General features: G+C 43.5%; 1 protein-coding gene across 27 annotated transcripts in view; it reads right to left on the reverse strand.

Moving 5' to 3' along the window:
• Positions 1-18,785, reverse strand: part of ANK2 (ankyrin 2) — a 699,650-nt gene that overhangs the window by 120,686 nt on the left and 560,179 nt on the right. For all 27 annotated transcript variants that reach the window (XM_059722122.1, XM_059722104.1, XM_059722109.1 and 24 more), the window contains 7 exons: positions 14,220-14,318; positions 12,876-12,974; positions 9,537-9,734; positions 7,564-7,662; positions 7,356-7,454; positions 2,932-3,030; positions 751-849 (listed from right to left, as the gene is read on the reverse strand). In XM_059722122.1, coding sequence (XP_059578105.1) covers positions 751-849; positions 2,932-3,030; positions 7,356-7,454; positions 7,564-7,662; positions 9,537-9,734; positions 12,876-12,974; positions 14,220-14,318 — 792 coding nt within the window. The remainder of the gene's footprint in view (positions 1-750; positions 850-2,931; positions 3,031-7,355; positions 7,455-7,563; positions 7,663-9,536; positions 9,735-12,875; positions 12,975-14,219; positions 14,319-18,785) is intronic.

Below are 18,785 nucleotides of genomic sequence, written 5' to 3' on the forward strand. Positions count from 1 at the left end.
AGAACACAGTCAGTCCTTCTGGTTAAAGCAAACATGCCACCTTGGCTGATCCCACTGCTGTTTGGCCTATCTTCTTCATGAAATGCCAGGGAGTTTCAATGTTGGGAATGTGAGCAGGGATTCTTCTACATTACAGAAAAATAGAAGCCATTTGCTCTGGTAGTGATTTCAGTGAAATGAGGATATATGTGATTCAGAGCCACTTAGCAAGTATCATTAAGCCTGGCAGCACTCCATCACTGGCACAGCCCAAGTATTCAGAACTTTGTTGTGGTGGTGCTGAAACATTTGAGCCTCAGCAGGTGTCACAGAGGAAAGAGAGCAAATAAGGAGAGACTTACAAGAAGGAACCGGGATAGTGGAAAATTAAAACAGAGAAATGAGCTAGAATCTGTATAACTCCTCCCAAACTGCAGGAACATTTAGATTTGCAACTCAAGTCTCTCTCTCAAAAAGTTATGCTATACATCTAAGTATTTAGTTCTCTGTGTATGCAATCTTAGATTTCTATAGCTAGGTCTATGAATCCTGGGTACTCTACACACTTGTAATATGTCTAAGTGGGTATCCTGCAAAAATCATAGCATATTTGAAACTCCCAAACAAAGGGAGAGGAGGGAAAAGGGCTGAAAATCACTTAAAAAAAAAAGAAAAAGAAGAAGGGACATACACACAGGGCATCTGAAGCAAGACAGCAGAGACAGCATTTGGAAAAAAGAATGGAAGCCTTATAATGCATTTAATACTCACAGTCGTGGTGGTGGTGATCTCCTCTGTTACAACCTTCAGAGTATCGACCACTGAGATGTATCCCAGACGCCTTGCAATCGCTAAGGCAGTGTTACCATTCTGAAGAGAGAGAGAGAGAGAGAGAGACGGAGAGAGAAATGAGAGGGAGGATTGTGATGTGATCCAATGAGATCCCTCCCAGCACCGTATGAGCCAGCATTTCCATCCAAAACAAGGAGCAGCTTAGGAAAATCACTGCTTTTTACCGTTACATCTGAGTCTGTCTTTGTAACTTCTTTAAGACTATAGTCCTGATTGCCATGGTAACACAACACACTTACATCTGCATGCTACTCCTAATAGAAATGTGCTGCTGCTTTAACCCTACAGTTGTCGAACTCCACTACACATGATGCACTACAATTGCACTTTTGTTCCTGCTCTATTTTGCAAAAGTTCTTTTACTTTGGAGAGCCCTCTAAAAAATATTAAGAAGTTTTACAGTGTAACTCCTGATGGAAACAATTCACATCAGCCATAGTTACACTGATCCCTTTGGGAAGAAAGCATTCTGCTTCCCTTCCACATCCCCCCGACCCCCCTACAGCAAAATTATTTATATATGACTTATACAAAAGCTCATGGTATAACATAGAACAAAATAAAATCAAAGTAGATCTTAGGGCATGGGGTGAATTTTTACATTTGAATGAGCTTGTTTAAATTTTAAACAGCTACATCCCATATATAAATGTGTCACTACTTACCTAAGTGTTATAGCAATCATTAGAAACTAACTAGCCCTATTTATGTCAAAGGAAAAAAATAAGTAATTAATCCAACAGTACCATGGGAGGTGGATAGGCAATAATTTATTTATTTATACAAGTTGGATTGTCACACCCTCACTTCCACTAAAAAGTACTCTATATCAGGGGCATCAAAATTAAGGTTCATGGACTGAATTCAGCCCAACGTGCTCCTTGAGAGGTCACAGTACTCCTTGAGGTGGGAGAGAAGTACAGACGGGGCTCATCACTGCATTCCTGGGTATGGAGGACACATACTGGGGATGCATGTCCATGGTTAGGGGATGTGCAGCAATAGCCCCCAGGCCACTACTGCTCCCACTTGCCCACTGAGTCCAGATCCAGCCTGCAAGGTACCATACAGCCCAGAACTATCCAGCAGGTGTGGTTAAACTTGACACCCCTCCTCTACGCCATCAGTTATCCCACTGATATTGGTTGTACTGAATTTCAAATAAAGCATGGTCACTTTAAGTAACAATATTAAAATATGGCCAAATTCACTCATTTCAGAGTGCCCATCACCATAGCATAAAGCTAGCACAATGATTCACTTTTTGCTAGGAGCTGAATTTTCTGAAAGAGTTTGGACACAAGCGACGAAAAGTCTGAGAGTGTGTCATTGAAGTTAGCCAATGTCATCAGTGCCCACGTCAAACTAGCCTAAGTGCAAGTGGCTAAACTGCATAGCCATACTTGAGCTTCTGCATCCTCACTGGTGTTATATTCCCCAGCAGGTGGTGCCCAGACTGCCAGAGGCATATCCCATGGTTCTTTGCGTAGCAGTAAACTGAGCTATTCTATGCATTCTTCTGTCCTGGGCACATGGGAAGAATGATAGGAAAGCACTTGAGCATGCTTAGCACTCAAGTGAATTATCCTATGTCCTCACTGCAAAGTGGGCATATTTCAGATGGGGGTATTGTATTGCTGCAGCAGTAGCATGAGTTACCAATACTCAAATGAACTCCTCTTGAATTAGCTTAGTTTGAATGACAACAGTCACACTGCAAAATACCATTTGTATGGCTGAGTGTCTGACTGTAAGCCCAGAGCAGCTGCATCCCTTCTGCTTTACTGGCTTGAGCAACACCAGCACTCAAACTTCAACCCATATTCCATACACAGCCAAACTGCAGTTATCACTTAGAAACTCTTCTTCCCCAATCCCGTGGTCAGCTTAAAGCACAAACTCTCTCTCCACTGGAAATAGCTTTACACTTGACCAGGGCTCACTTGAGAACAGAGCTCCCAGAGAGCAGAGGAAAGGAAAATATATTCCCCAATATGGCAACCAGCTATAAGAGAAACACATTCACCAAAGCAAAATGTTTTTCCTCCAGTGAGAAAAGCAGTCAGATGAAACAAGCTTCAGGTAGTGCACCAGACTTACTGTGGTGATGGCATTGGGTTTGGCCCCATGCTGGAGAAGAACATTGATGATATGAGTGTGGCCTTGCTGAGCAGCTTGGTGCAAAGGAGTGTAGCCATTCTGTTATTGGTGACAATTATTTTTGAGGAGAGAAAAAAAAAAAGACAGTTATCAGAATATTTCTCATTATGCCTTCAAGACCTTTCATGCCAGCAATTCAAGAACAGATATAACCATACTCATAGGGTGCGTGTAGACGAAACAGGGACCCTAAATTAAAGCGGTGGGTTTTAAAAAGCACCACTTCAAGTTTAGGCTGATTAAACCCCCGTGTCATGCAAACACCCTGCTGACTGATCTGCCTCTCTGGGGGGACAGGGAGGGGAGGGCAAGCTGCCGGCAGGTGGAGCAGTCCCTGAGCTGTTGGGGGGGGTGTGCCCCCCCCATTCCCCTCCCCCCAAGCAGCACCCCCCCGCAGGCACCCAGCTTGGGTGGTCCTGGGGAGCACCGCACCTGTGGAGGGAAGCACCAGGCCCCCACACAGCTCAGGAAGGCAGGCAGGCTTCAGGGGAGGAAGAAAAAAAAAGATCAGGCTCGCTGCTTTTCTTGGGTGGAGCTGCTTTTCTTGGGTGGAGCTGCTAGGTTGCCTGCAGGGCTTCCTGCAGAGCCATGGAGCTGCACAGAGCCTGGCGCTTTGCTTCACAGCTGTAGGGGCAGCAAACTAAAACTCCTCAAAGGAGTTTTAGTTTGCTGTGCCCCAAGTCATTTAAGGCGCATTATGCCACCGAATTTCCTACAGCGGCTGGAATTAATGCGCAATACTCCGCCGAGGCGTACAAACATCGACACCATTAAAGTGGTGCAAAAGCATTTAACCCACTTTAAAGTGTCATGCACACACACCCCTCGTTTCGTCTACACATGGCCATAGTCTTATCTAGTCCTTCTATTACTTACTGAAGCCATAAATAGTCACAATATTTTGAATTGTAGAGTATCTAACAAGACTAACAATCTTCAAAGGTGGGCATTGGCATCTTGGTTTCACATATGTAACAAGGAACAGAGAAGCCATGTCCAAGGCTGGAGAGTGAATCACGAGAAAAGCAAGGCCATTTTTAAGGTACGTAAGGAGTCTGCCTTTAACAGCATTTGGGCCAATTTTGTATGCAATTTAATTTATACTGATTAAGTCCATTTATTCTTACAGAAGTCAACTGTTTAATTCTACTAGATATGTTGGTTTAGTTCCTCTTGGATTTGTCTAGAGCAGGTCCAGCTATGCCACAGAAGCAATGAAAAATATTTGCATGGTCTTCAGAAAACATCCTTTAATTCTGAGTATTCATCTGCTCCACTGATCCATTCTGATGTTACACAATACAGAAACATAACCAGACTCAACTTCAGCTTGCTGATCTGAGCTAGTATTGCATGAATCTAGTCAGGCAGTTCATTTCCAAAATCATCTGCAATTGGCTTTGAATGAGGACAGAGAATAAAACTGGGAGAAAACACCAAATTGATTTCATCTGACCATTTATATGTGAAAGCCTTAGGGGTCTCAGACTAATCTTTTGGACTTTGGTGTGTACCTCAAACTATTGAGTGTATCTCTTCTGTGGCTGGATGGGAGACAATAATTCTTGGTACTTTAGTAAGCCTTCTGCTATTTAGGATACACATGCATATAACAATGATGATATAGAATAAGGGTTTGCTAGAGGTCATGGTGTTTCATATTGGCAACAGCCATTACTTAAATATCAGCCCAATCTCATAGGATTCAGTCCAGCCACATCATTTTTTCACTGGACATGCCACCCAACATCCTGAAAGCTCTCTCCATCTCAGGAAGGAACCACAACAGCATGCTGTCCATCTATTATTAACAGGTCTGCTGTGACTCTAGCCAGGAGTTAAGTGGCTCCACTGTTAGGATTTTTAAGGTTTTCTTAGACATGAGTTATTGGAAAGGCAAGGGGGTCAGATTCTGATTCCAATTAGTCTCTTTTTATTCAAGACAAATTGACTATGTTTATTCTAGACAAACGGTATAATCAGGGTAAGTGACACCACAAGCTGAGCCAATGAGCCCCATTGAGATCTCTGATTAGGGACCACTGGAATTTGTGCCGGAACTGCACTGTGCGGCAGCTCCTTTAATCTTGCAGTTTCCCCCATCTGCCTCCGTCCATCCATCCGTCCGTCCCCCACTCCCTGCCACCGATTGGTGAAGGGGCCCTGCCGCACGACCCTGATCAGTGGGGAGGTGAAAACTGCGGTTTTAAATAGGCCATGGTTTTTGCCTCCTGCTGCTGATTGGTGAAGGGGCTACTTGTTGCATATTTAAAACTGTAATTTTCATCTCCCAGCCATCAGAAGCAAGGAGTGCATGGCTGGGCCAACAAGGCCCCTCCACCAATCAGTGGGAGGAGGGCATGGAGAGGAAACTGCAAGATTAAAGGAGCTGCCACACAGTATACTTCCATTATGAATTCCAGTGGTCCCTACCTATGATGATACCTAGCAGGTAAGAGGCAAATACTCATCTCTTTCCATTGCAGGTGGGAGTGCTAGAAGCTGTCATGTTGTTAGCCATTTTGATAACTTATCACGGTCTGCTTTTAATGTGGATTATCAGGTCCTTCTTTTTTTGGGGTGTTACAAGTGTTTTTTCCAGTTCTTTTAAAGACCTATATGGTTTGTACCAGCAATTGTGAGTAACCACACTGGAAATGCTCTAACTGTATGTCTACCAATGTGGGTTTTTGTGTATTGCTATTGCCACATTGGCAATATTACTGGCATTGTTTTTAGCTGCAACACCTGTCTGAGGAGTGAATCCAGGGTACGTGTGAGCAGCTGGAGACAGACGAGTCAGCAGGAATGATCAATGATTCGCGAAACCACAAGTAGTTTTGTGGTTTTGACCAGAACTCAAAAATATCACGTGACATTGGAGCCCTCAAGTGAACATCACTGACCCCAAAAGGAAGCCATGTAAGTATATTACTACACCAAGTGCCAAGAATAGGCTATTGACAAGACTCCAGTCTGAAGTAAGGCCTAGAGCACCAGGGTCCTATCCTGATGCAAGTGACATGATGACATGTGTGACACAGCATGAATTTGTGGGCACAGTAGTTGCATATTCTCAGGAGCTTCAGAGTTCTCAACATTAGAGCACATCTTATAGGGCCTTGTTCTGGTCTCACTCATACTGGTGTGTATTAGAAGTAGCTCGTTTGAAGTCAGTTGATTACTAGGGATGTAAAAAGTGGGCCCTATTCGATTTGGATTCTGCCTGAATCAGGGACAGCGATTCGATTTGTTGATCCGGGTCACTGTCCATGATTCGATTTGGCTGAATCCGAATCTGAAGATTGGATGCTGATTCACAGAATCAACGATTTGGTAAAAAGACACAGCTTTAAAAGTTTTTTCTACATACCTTGAGGTACTGAGCCTGGCTTGTGAATGCTGTGATGCTGGGGTACATGGTGCGTCCCACAGGAGTGTGTGGGGGGGGGAGGGCCTCCACATGCTCGCTGGTGAACCTGGAAGTGGGCCCCCCCACACCCTCCTGGCTCAGTGACTGGCTGCAGGGGGACCATGGGTTCCCCCCCAGACCCAGAAGGCACCAGTCACCAAGCCAGGGTGCATGAGGGGGGCCACCTGCGCACTCTTCAGTGGACCCAGAACCGGACCGGAAGTGCTTCTGGTCCACTTCTGGGTCTTGTGCCGAGCGTGCTGGGGAGCCCCCCATACTTCTGTGGGACACTCCATACACCCAAGCATCACAGAATGCACAAGCCGCCTGGTACCCTGAGGTATGTATTTAAAGCTGTCTCTATGTCCAAATCCCCAAATCTTTCTGAATCTCTCCGTATCGAATCAGAGGGTTCCAATTTGATTTAGAGAAATTAAAGGGTCCTCTGATTCGATTTGGATTCGGAGATTCAGGCACCAAATCAGGCCAGATCTCCGCCAAATCAAATCAGGGACCAAAGCTTCGCATAGCCCTATTGATTACACAGATGTAAAACTCATGAGAGTCAGCCAGAAGTAAGCTTACGGGGGCTTGGGATAAGTAAAAGTTAAAGAAAAATAAAACAAAGCAGATCCCCTTTCACATACAGTCACAAATGTGCAGGCACCGACACACAAACGCAGTTAATTGATCTGACTTGTTTTAATGAATAACACACCCCAAAGGAGTGCAGAGACAGCTTATTCTACCACAGCCACATATCATCAGATGTCAACACCTTCTATGCATAACTAGTGCAAAATTTCCCAAGGAGAGGGGAATAGTAGTGCTTGTATCTTAGTATCTGAGGGTTGTTTTTTGGTTTTTTGGGGGGGGGTTGTGTTTTTTTTTTTTAACAAGAAGGAAATTCACCAAAACAAGTTAAAAAAAAAAGTGATGAAAAATCCGTTACCTTTGTTTTAGCGTTGACATTGGCTCCCTGCTTGAGAAGGAAATTCACCATCTTGATGTTTCCATAGTGACAAGCTACAATTAAAGGAGTGTAACCCAGCTAAAACAAAACAAACAAAAACACAAAACACAAAGAGTAAACCCGTAGTCTCAGTGTACTGTTCCTGTATAAAGATAACCTGGGAAGAAGCTTTCTTTTTATGGTTTACCTTTGTCTGAGCATCCTGGTTTGCTCCCTGCTTTGTCAGTATATCAGCTACATTCACTTTATCCTCCTGTGCAGCAAGGTGTAAAGATGTCAGTCCAGTCTACAACAGAACGGCAAAGAGAACTGTAATGTTACCCTAGTAGAAAGGCAAAAAGACTTTTGAATCCTTTGTTGGGTGATCCTGTCTATAATTTAAAAATATAGATATTTAACCAGGAACTCTATCCACAGAAAACTGACAGACAGCTCACCATAATGAAATGCCATTGTCACTGCAGATACATGTTTTCAGACTACAATTACAAGATCTGGACTTTACATTATAATGCCTCCAGTGAATGTGATGGCCTCCTCTCTTGGGAGATATGCCTCCTTCCTGAACTGTGAGAAAAAAGATTTAATAGCTAGAGGTAGGAGTCAGAATAGAGGAAATGCCCCATGAGAAAGTTAAGGCAACCCTAAAATAAGAGCTAATGTTAGGCTTAACACACATTCCTTACATCACATGCAAGGAAATGGGAAAGAGCTTATGAACTGAATATGAGGATGGGAAAACAATTTACTCCCCATTTTTTAGAAGAAAGGCAGAGAATAAGCTTTCACTCCTGAGAGCTGTGAATGCAAGGACAATACTTTAAGAATATAATACTCTGTATCATCATGCAGCTGGATGAAACTGCATCATCTAAAGACTTACTGGGTATGTCTACATGAGATATTTACTGAGGAGCTGCCTAATTAGCTCCACAATAAAGTCTCAGTATCTATATGTACAGCCCTATTAGGCTACTGTGAACTAGTAAACGCATCTGTAGGTTAGTACTTGTCAACACAAGTACTATCCTATGGCAACATCACTTAGTGCACCACAACGCATGTGCGTAGATGCTGATGGGACTGGCTGGGGCTTCTGTGCAGAGGTTGCCTGCTGGCTAGCCCCACACTGGACTGCCTTCCTATCCCAGCCAGCCCCTCTGCAGCATACTGAGCCAGGCTGGAGCAGCCCCAGGCTGGCAGGCTGATCCCCTAGGCTCCCTCTAGGCAGGGCTGTTTTGTCCCAGATCAACATGCTATGGTCCTGGACACACATGTAAACACGGCACTCAGGAACAATAAACTCCATCACAAACTATGCTGGAGTTTATTGCTTTGCATTAACAGCACATATAGATGTGCCCCCTGTCATGCTTTTCTGAGGAACCAAGTGATCTTCTACAAAAGAACTGGCATGCATTCTTGTAGACAACCCAACAGATCCAGGTGGGTTTCATTATGATTATTTTATTAGTTTCTCTGCTTACAATGCCATGTTACTCTCTGCCAAACATTACCAGTTCCTTCCATCCCAGCAAGGAGGGTGGATGGCAAAATATATTGGAGAGAAGTACTCCAGTGGTTTAGGCTTTCTGTTACTTTGGACTGCAATTCTATGACATGCCTCAAAGGACTACATCAGTCCAATAACTCACAGGACCTAGCATTCTACATTAAAGCTTCACATTTCCTGTGCCACTTTGGCAACATATCAGGGACAGCCTAGAGGGCAGAACAAGATTGCAGCACTGCAATCCTATGTTCATGGTTGGCTCTACAGCTCCATTCCTGGTCTGTCTCTTTTCTTCTTTGTCAAACCCACATCTCTGTTTGAGCCAGCTGTTATATCATTTTCCACTGGACATGGCAAACAGCTGCAGCTCCTCCCCTAGGATACGCAGGACAGCTGTTAATGCTATGATTCCAAGCCAAGCTAGTGATTCTTTCCACCAGCCCCTGCCACCCACAACTGCTGCCCTTCACCCACCTGTCCCTGCTTCCTCATATTTCCCATCTCTTGATATTTTGTATGTGTACATGAATGTGAAGTTGAGGCTAATATTCTAAGTAGTTGGCTATATTTCTATATTTCACTTTGCAGGTGATATCATTGGATATAATCCCCAGAACAGCTTATCCTTAATTGTGAGTGGGCATTACCTTTGTTGCTAAATGGATATTGGATCCTTTCTCCAGGAGCAGGGTCACCATGTCAGCATGGCCCTCTTGAGAAGCCAGATGAAGTGGGGTCACTCCCTGCTTGGTCAAAATGTTGGTCTCTGCTCCATAGCTCAACAGAGTAGTGGCTATCTGCATCTGATTCTTCTTGGCAGCAATGTGGAGAGGGGTGTATCCATTCTAAAACCATGTGTTAACAGATGTTAGTAGTGTTTTCTAACATTTATAAAGGCAGAAGACAGAAAAAAGTATTCTCTTTCACAGAAATATCTGGAACAGTGCTGATCCTCAGACAAACACATTCTCATTCTTTGCAATCCTATTTTCAGTTTAGAGAGGAAATATTTATTGAAGAAAAAGGAAATGTCCACTTTTCAAATACAGGCATGGAAAAATATGAAGGTGTGTTGAAAAGGAAAACTAAGAAAGCACATTTTTTCTCAGACATTTCTGACCATATCTGAAGAGAGATTTGACACAGGGGCCAAGTACAGACAGTCAAAAATCTCGAGGCTGAATCGATTCAGTTTTGAAGATTAGTCTGAGCTGCATAGATTGAACTGATAAGCAAATGAACAGACATTCAGTTTTCATTCCGGGAATGCCTGCAGTGGCTCAGGCCAGGAGCTGGGGAGGGGCACTACAGCATGCCTCCCTACTTGGCTGGGGCAGCCAGTTTGGGCCAAGGCTATCCCGCCCACCCTGCGAGAGGGTTTTTTTGGGAAGGTGCCAAGGGTCCTGGGATGCTGGGGAACTGTGAGTTAACTTGAATCTGAAAGAAATCTGGGACAGAAGTTCAATAAACCGATTTAAACTAAATGCATTTAAGATTGGATCCTGCCTTTGACAGTGGCCAGTACCAGATGTTTCAGTGGAAGAGACAATGATTCCAAGTTATACATATATAAATCTTTCCTTAACCTCTCTTAGTTCATAGTTTATCTCCTGACGCATAAGAGTTCATATTGCTTATATTTTTATACTCTCTTATGTAACGGTGGCTTTTATCATTATCTCTATAAATATATAATCTCTTAAGCTTCTAAGAATAACTTTTTTAATAATCCTTCTAGGCTCTTTGCCTCAATGCTACCCATTGGTAGTAAGCGTGCAGATAAATTAAATAATTATATCACTTGAAAAGTATGGGCAAATTACAGCGGATAGGGTAAATCTGCAACCATTTTGTTTGTTACACTATGCACCCCTCCAAACATGCAGGTAAAGGCACAATGGGATTTGATGTGTAATCCACACGACTGCATTTCCTGCCATTCCACACATACATAGCAGGAGGTGTGATTGTGAGGTTGAACAACAGTTCCCATCGTGCCTTATTGCCAGTGCAAGGGGAGCCTGGGATCAGCCTTGGAAGCACCCGGTGCATCCCCGCAGCTGGAAGCCTGATCAGCTAATGGGGCTCTCCGGCTTGGGGTGCATGGTGTGCCTCCCCGGCTGCAAGTTCCAACAGACTTGATTAATTAGCAACGCGTGCTAATTAGCATGTGTCAGAGCAGGCATTGGGCATATGTATAGGTGCCCAAAGAGGTGCTCTTTCATGAACAACTATCTAAAATAAAGCAGAATACACTGGCACAAGGAGAATGGTGTCCCACTACTTGTCAATTAATCTTCTTTCCAAAGAACTATGACACAATTAGGGCTAGGGCACACACAATCATGACTAAATTTATATCATCTGGATTTTGGAAGGGAACTGGGGAAAAACATCTTCCTGTAGTGGCTTTTATTGCTGTCCTCCCATCCACACATCAGAAACCACAGTTCCTGTCCCACATTGAAAAAGGCCACTTAATCACTGGATAGTTTCAGTAGATCGCAGGAGCTGCACAATAGAGAACATTTTTAAACCAACCAAAAATTCTCATAGGTATTTTTTTTTTAGCTCCTTTCAGAGATCCTTTCATTTAACACCAAAATATTATATGGCCCCATATCCTGCACTAAGCTCCATAAAAGGCAGACTTTTGCACATGTATTTTCAAGGAAAGGTTTCCATTCTTATGCAACATAGAAGTCATTTTACAGATTACTTCTCATAAAACTAAAACTGGATTTGGAGACATATACATCAAATAATGTAACTGCATTCACAAGACTGAGACAAGGTAAAAACAGCCTCTGCTATTCAGTTACAAGGAATGTGACCTAGTAGGACAGGGGTTGTCAACTGGGGGTACCCCCTACGTCCGACCACCGGAGGTACACTGATCCAAAAAGGTTGAAAACCCCTGTAGTAGGGTGATTATTTATTGCTTTCAGAGAGTGTAGATATGCTTTGAGACTTCAGTAATGTACTGGATTACACTGAATCCAACCTTCAAAATGGATGTCATCAATTAATAAAATCCACTCAGAGGTAAGATTTTTCCCTCATACAAGTTATACACTAGTTGTAACTCCACTGACTTTAATAGATTTACTCTTGATTCACATCTGTAAGAAGAGAATCAGGTTCTTTGTGTTTGGCATTTAACTGCAACGGGCAACAAGACAGCATCTTTAACGCTAGAATAGGATCTTTTAAGGATAGACAAGGGAGTGAAAGTCAGGTCTCCTCAGTGACTCAGACAATCACATATGGACTTGCAATCATCCATATATTTCTTAATAAATCACATTACATTTGATAACCAGGAGTCCTTAAGGTTCAATAATAAGGTATGGTCATGTGGTTTGAATATGGAAGAAATTTTACATTCTGCTGAAAATCGCAAATAGTTTTCAAGAACAAGCTGAGGGACAGGGGTCAAAAGTCACAAGCAGATACATAGCACGGGTTTGAACATAGTATCAGGAGCAAAATCAGAGTTCGGTGGAACTTCCAAGTTCCTGGAAATGTAGATTATTGTAAAATATCAACTCCACCATAGTATTCCATCAGGGGAGTTAATTTGAAGCAAAAGGATCAGTATCTCGTCCCAAACTTTCAACACAGGGGGTTAGATAGGCTTCTCCTTTCAAATGTTGGCTGCCTGTAAAGAACAAGGAGAGGGGGCAGCATACAGAGGAGAAGAAATAGTCTGATGCTGCTTTGTGCCGCAGTTCTATCATTTTTTTCTCCCTGCCCCTGCTGGCCACAGAATAACACTTATCCGATAGATTCAATAAGCAGCAGGAGTCGGTTGTAAATCCAGTCCCTGGCCAGCAGAGGACATGCCGCACGCCTGGAACTATGAGTTACAGCTTCCGTTTTTGAAAGCTCAGCTCCTTTCCTGCCTTGTTTTCTAGTCCTCAGGTTACTCCACTGCTTCTCTCAATGTAATGTTGCCAGCACTTGTCAAGGATGTGAATTCTCACCTTCGCAGTAGCATGGGGAGAGGCACCTTTCTCCAGCAACAGCAGCGCCACCTTCTGGTTGTCATAGTGAGCAGCAACATGGAGAGGGGTGAGGCCGTTCTGTAAAGGGCGTTTTTAGGTTATTGCATTAGGCTGTTAGCTAGGCTTAAGCTACCGTTAGGCCGCCAATATACACTGCGTGTTAACTGATTAGCAGTAAATAAACCAAATGAAATTTAACTCCACTTGAATTACTTTTAGATTAGAAATTTTACTGAGACAGGAAATAAAAAATTTGCCAACAGTTAGTGGGATGTATTTTGCTTAATGAAAAGGAGCAAGCTTCTGAGGATGGAATTGATCTGGCCAGCATTTGCTTTATTACTTATTGCAAACCAAGTTCTGAACGCTCCACTTCAGTGAAGCTCTGTTACAATAAAAGTTTGCAGCATACAAAAAAATCCAAACATATCTGGCCTCATCTCAGTATTTCTGAATTGTGAGTTTTATGATCCAAGTTCTCTAATGGAGCAAGCACTTCTTGATTCCGAATAAAATATTTGCCTTTATAACCATGCACAAATATGCTAGTTGTAATACAAGTAAAAGAGCAAACTTTCTGAAAAGTACCCCATAGACAAGTGTATATAAAAATCATCACAATGAAAATGTGGAGAACTTTTACAATCTTTTCTCCAATGCCTGATGAAGGGTGTTTGTGCCTCAAAGTTTGCAATTAAAGAATTTTTTTTGCAAAACTCTTGTTTATCTAATAAAAGATAGCATCTCTACCACGAGTTCTGATTGCTTTTTCCTCCAGACCAATATGGCTACAACCTGGATACCTGACAGATGGAAGATACCAAATTTTAGCTGATTTTTTAAAATGAAATCTTTATCTTTCCCAAGCAGGAAGCAACTGTGACCACCTGAAACCTGAGACAATGCCTCTGCCTTTGTTTCAAAGTAATTTGCATCATCACAGAACCTCACATAGAGGTGAGAGGCTCCATACCAGCTATGAACTGACTGCCCCAAGGAGTTTTCCATCTACTGACTCCTCTGTGAAATCCTATGAAATATGAACTTTCATTTCTACCCAGGAGAACTTCTACAATCTTTTCTCCAATGCCTAATAAAGGGTGTTTGTGCCCGAAAGCTTGCAATTAAAGAATTTTTTTTGCAAAACTCTTGTTGGTCTAATAAAAGATATCTTTACTACGAGTCCTGGGCTGTTTTAAATGAAGTTAACTTGGTAACGTGAATATAACTGCCTCTTCATTTTACATTTATTTTCCACCCTAATTCTATGGTGAAAATCCAGAATAGTGTTGGATGTTTGCATTTCAGGACCCAAATTATTACCTTCCCAGCTGAATCAGGAGAAGCACGACGCTGTAAGAGGAGCTTTGCCACATCTAGACTTCCATATTTGGCTGCCACATGCAGTGGTGTGAATCCCTTCTGAAAAGTTTTCAAGAGACAGACATGTGTGTGTAAGTCTCATTCTTAGATTATTTGCTTACTATTGCTTTTTTCACTACTTAGCTTTGAATGTTCTGGGACGGGGTGGGCAAAATGCTATGGGATTTTATCCAGCCCACAGCAGGTCCCTTGGCCCTACCTGGTCCAAATACAGGAGGCAGCCTAGGCCACCGGTGGTGCATGCAGCCAGTCTCACTGCCCCTGGGTATGCAGCAGGGCTTGGGCAGCACAGTGCACGGTGGCTGGACTCAATGTCCCAGCAGCAGCAGCTCCTTCTGGCTGCCACTGCCAGTGTTGCTACCTCTGGTCCCATTGCCTGGGCACCCCAAACTTTCCACCCTGTTCCCACTACCAGGGGAGCTGGACAGAGTGGTCATGCAAGCAGGTTTCTAGGGAGACTGGCATAAGCCCCCATGGGCAAAGCACACCTGGCGGAGCAGATGGGATGGGGCAGGCAGAGAAGAGTGCCTGGAAGCAGGACAGGCAGGCAGGGCCAAGGCCAGGATTGCAGGGCAGTGAGAATGTGGGGCCATGCGGAGAGCAGATCATGGTTCTGCCCCAGGCCCAGCCCCACACAGTCACCGCCCCATGATCCTGGACCCATCCTTGTCCCCACCCCACCCTATCCTGCTTCCAGATGCTACTCCCCACCCACCTGCAGCCCCATCTATCCACTCAGCTAAGCATGTCTTGCGCCAGGGGTCCCAGGTCACTCCATGGAAACACATCCCGCCCAACCACTGTGGATGGCACCCTGGACCAGTCTAGTAATCTACCACTTAAGGACCACATCCACACATATGTGCCCCCCAGGGACATTTGGTTCCCTGGGGACAACTAACAGCAGTGGACCTTGTGCTGCTGCTAGTTGTCCCCAGGGAACACCTATGCCAAATGCCCTCTGGTTTGCAGCAAGTTACCCCAGGTGGGATAGTGGAGGCTGGGGCCAATGGGGTTGGCCTCAGCAGCCTTACCTGGGGCCCTGGGGGCTTCCCGGGTCTGCACCAGCAGTTAATCCTGCCGCATGGAGCCTGGCTGGCAGCTGGCTCCAGTTTTCAGCAGTGCACACTGCCCCAACATGCACCACTCCACCTTTTTTTCCTCTGGGTTGTTTTGACCTCTGGATATCTACGGGTTAACACCCCTTCCCACCCACCCCCCCACACACACACTGCTCCCTTGCAGCACAGAGACCAGCTGAGCATGTGGTATGTGGCACCGCAAATGTTTCTGCTGCACCACATACCACATGGCCGTGCTCATCTGGACACGGCCAAAGAATTTTGGTGAGCTGTGGTGGGCTGAGGGGGTGCTGACCTGGTCTCACACAGCAGGAGGGTGGGGGGGACAGATGTGCTGACCCAGGCTGCAACAGCTCACCAAAACTCCCTAAGTGGCCCTCCAGCCCCAGTAATCACCCACCCCTGTTATAGCCACCAGCCACTTTTCTTCATGTTGACAAACAATAACAGGACTAATCAACTCTGACATACGTTTCCCCATGTCCATGGGGGCAAGTAGTCAATATTTTATCCAGTATGAAGTCTCCATCAGCAATATGAATGATGTGGACAGCAAGACTCCAATTCAATTTGTGCTCAAAAATCAGCTTTTAACCAGATGCATTTTTATTTAGTTTTATGGTGACAGATTTTTAATTATTTATCCACTACACTGATCTGTTCCTGGCAGCAAATGACATATGTTCAGTACATTCTGATATAGCCACTGTACCTCTGCTGAAACAAATGGTGTCTACTGAGATGGATCTATCAAGACGATATTTGTAAATGCATACATCCGTGAAAGAAGGAATGAAAGCTGTCCTTTTTAAAAAAACTCTTTTTCTGATAAACATTAATACAGACGACAGTAAATATTAGACATAGTGTCTGTATCAAATATTGTTTTTTCTTAATATTTAAAAAAAAAAGAAAAGTTTAGTGGTGTAGAAAAGAAAGTGGCAGACAATAGGTGTCCTGCAAACATCACTACGTAGCCACACTGACTTATTTGCTTGACATTTGAGCAGTGGGCTGTGTTTATTTCATTGTCATCAGATTCTATAAATCCCACCTATAAAGAGTTAGAGCAGGAGTTCCTAATTTTTTTCACAGCATGGATCACGTTATAGTAGAGAATGTAGCCTTGTGGTCTGTCTCATCTCTTATGGGATTACCTAACTAACCCAGCAGTAACTAAAGCAAATATTTCTGTGGAAAATTAGGGAAGTATTTAGTGTATTTCAAATTAATATATCTGAATGCGATTTATCAGCTGGGAAAAAAGGAAAACAGCAGGCACTCCCAGTAATCTATGAATTATAGTTTGAGAACTGCTGATTTAGACTGATTTACCCTGGAAGATATCCATTGTTAACAAATATGGTTTAAACTTCAAAATAAGGAGAAGGAGGTGGTTAGCTGCATTAGTCTGAAGTCAGGTAGAAGGCAGGGCAGGGTGGCACCTTATGCTGTAAACCAGGAGCGGGCAATTATTTCAGGTGGAGGGCTGCTTACTGAGTTTTGGCAAGCCATCGAGGCCCGCATGACAGGCAGCCAGGGGCAGATAAATATTAATTTTCTACATTTTTTAGGGGCCCATGGGTCAGATAGAATGGGCTGCTGGGCCACATCCGGCCCATGGGCTGCATTTTGCCCACCCCTGCCATAAACAGACATTGTATTTCTTCTAGGAGAAAGCCTTTTATCATATTTATTGACTGTGCTGCTTCTGTTTTGATCTAAATCCAAATCCGGGACAATCAGAACTGCCACAAATGACACACAGCCTCAGAGACTAACAGGTACAGAGAAAAATAAGCTTTCATAGTTGGCCAATATGAATTGGCCAATGCAATTGCAGAGCCACTGGCCATTATCTTTGAAAACTCATGGCAATTAATCAGGAGAGGTTCCAGACCATTGGAAAAGGGCTAATATAGTACCCATCTTTAAGAAAAGGAAGAAAGAGGATCCAGGAAACTACAAACTACAGTCCTCAGGGAATCCATTCCTAAGCATTTGGAGGGGAAGGTGATTAGGAACAGCCACCATGAATTCACCAATGGTGGTTCCAAAGAGGATGGAGCTAGACTGCTCTCAGTGGTGGCAGATAACAGAACAAGGAACTACGGGTATACATGTGCTCCGGGAGGAAGGGGAGGGTGCTTTAATTAGAGTTCCGAGAGCAGCTATAAGTAAAGCGCCTGGATCATCACGTGTATCAGTGTCCTTGCAGTGAAAAACAGTGCTGGGGGTGCTTTAACTGAAGCTCATCAAACGAGTTTTAGTTAAAGCACCCCCCACTGCCATTTTTCAGCAAGGGGGCACTGATACACATGAAACTGGAGTCTGCTGGAGCATGGTCATTACAACACTCTAGCAGCCTCAATTAACTGAGTCTGCTCCAACGCACTGTAATTACAGTGGGTCAGAGCAGCCTTGATGCATGTGTATAGGTGCCTGGCAGTCTCAAGTTGCAGCAAGGGAAGTTTAGGTTAGATATTAGGAAAAGAGTTCTCACTAGGAGGGTAGTAAAGCACTAGAACAGGATACCCAGGGAGGTTATAGACTCTCCATCCTTGGAGGTGTTTAAGATCTGGCTGGAGAAAGCCTTGGCTGGGATGATTTAGTTGGGGATGGTCCTGTTTTGAGCAGGGGGCTAGACTAAATCCCTTCCAACCCTTGAGGTCCCTTCCAACCCTAATTTTCTATTATTTCATGATAGGCAATAGATAAATAGTCCATGAGTTGTTCACAACATCTGATGAAACAGGCTGCTGCCTATAAATGCTTATGCTCCTCTGAATCAGTTAGTGTCTCATACACTACCTTGTCTTGTCTTCTGCCAAATATAATTGAAAAAATTCTCAATAAAAGCTTGTTGTAAAAAATAAGAATATTTCATATAGAATACATAAAACTATAGAAATAAAAAATAAAAAATGAATAACAATATTGGTTTTGGATTTTTGATGAAACAGAAATTCTTCAGTATCACCAAATTCACATTTTTCATTGAATAAAAAAGTTAATAGATGAAAAAATATTCTTACTTTAATGCTATAGATAGAAGAAGATCCCTGTCAGAAGCACTTAATACTTATATATTTGTTAAGACCATTTAATTGGTCTTAGACTCCCTCCAGAAGTGGTGTAAGCACCTACTCTGGACTCATTCAAGAAACGTTTGGATGTTTATCTTGCTGGGATCCTCTGACCCTAGCTGACTTCCTGACTTCCTGCCCCTGGGGCAGGGGGCTGGACTTGATGATTTTCGAGGTCCCTCCCAGCCCTAACATCTATGAATCTATGAATTACCAAGTACAGCAGTATATATCCAATGGCAGCCAAAGTCTCCAGCTTCAGAAAATCATAAAAACATGCTAGTCTGGTGAATTTGCTATACAGCACTTTAATATGCCTGATTATCGTTAAAAGGCAA

The sequence above is a fragment of the Alligator mississippiensis genome, chromosome 2 (genome assembly GCF_030867095.1).
Source record: "Alligator mississippiensis isolate rAllMis1 chromosome 2, rAllMis1, whole genome shotgun sequence".
Lineage (NCBI taxonomy): Eukaryota > Metazoa > Chordata > Crocodylia > Alligatoridae > Alligator > Alligator mississippiensis.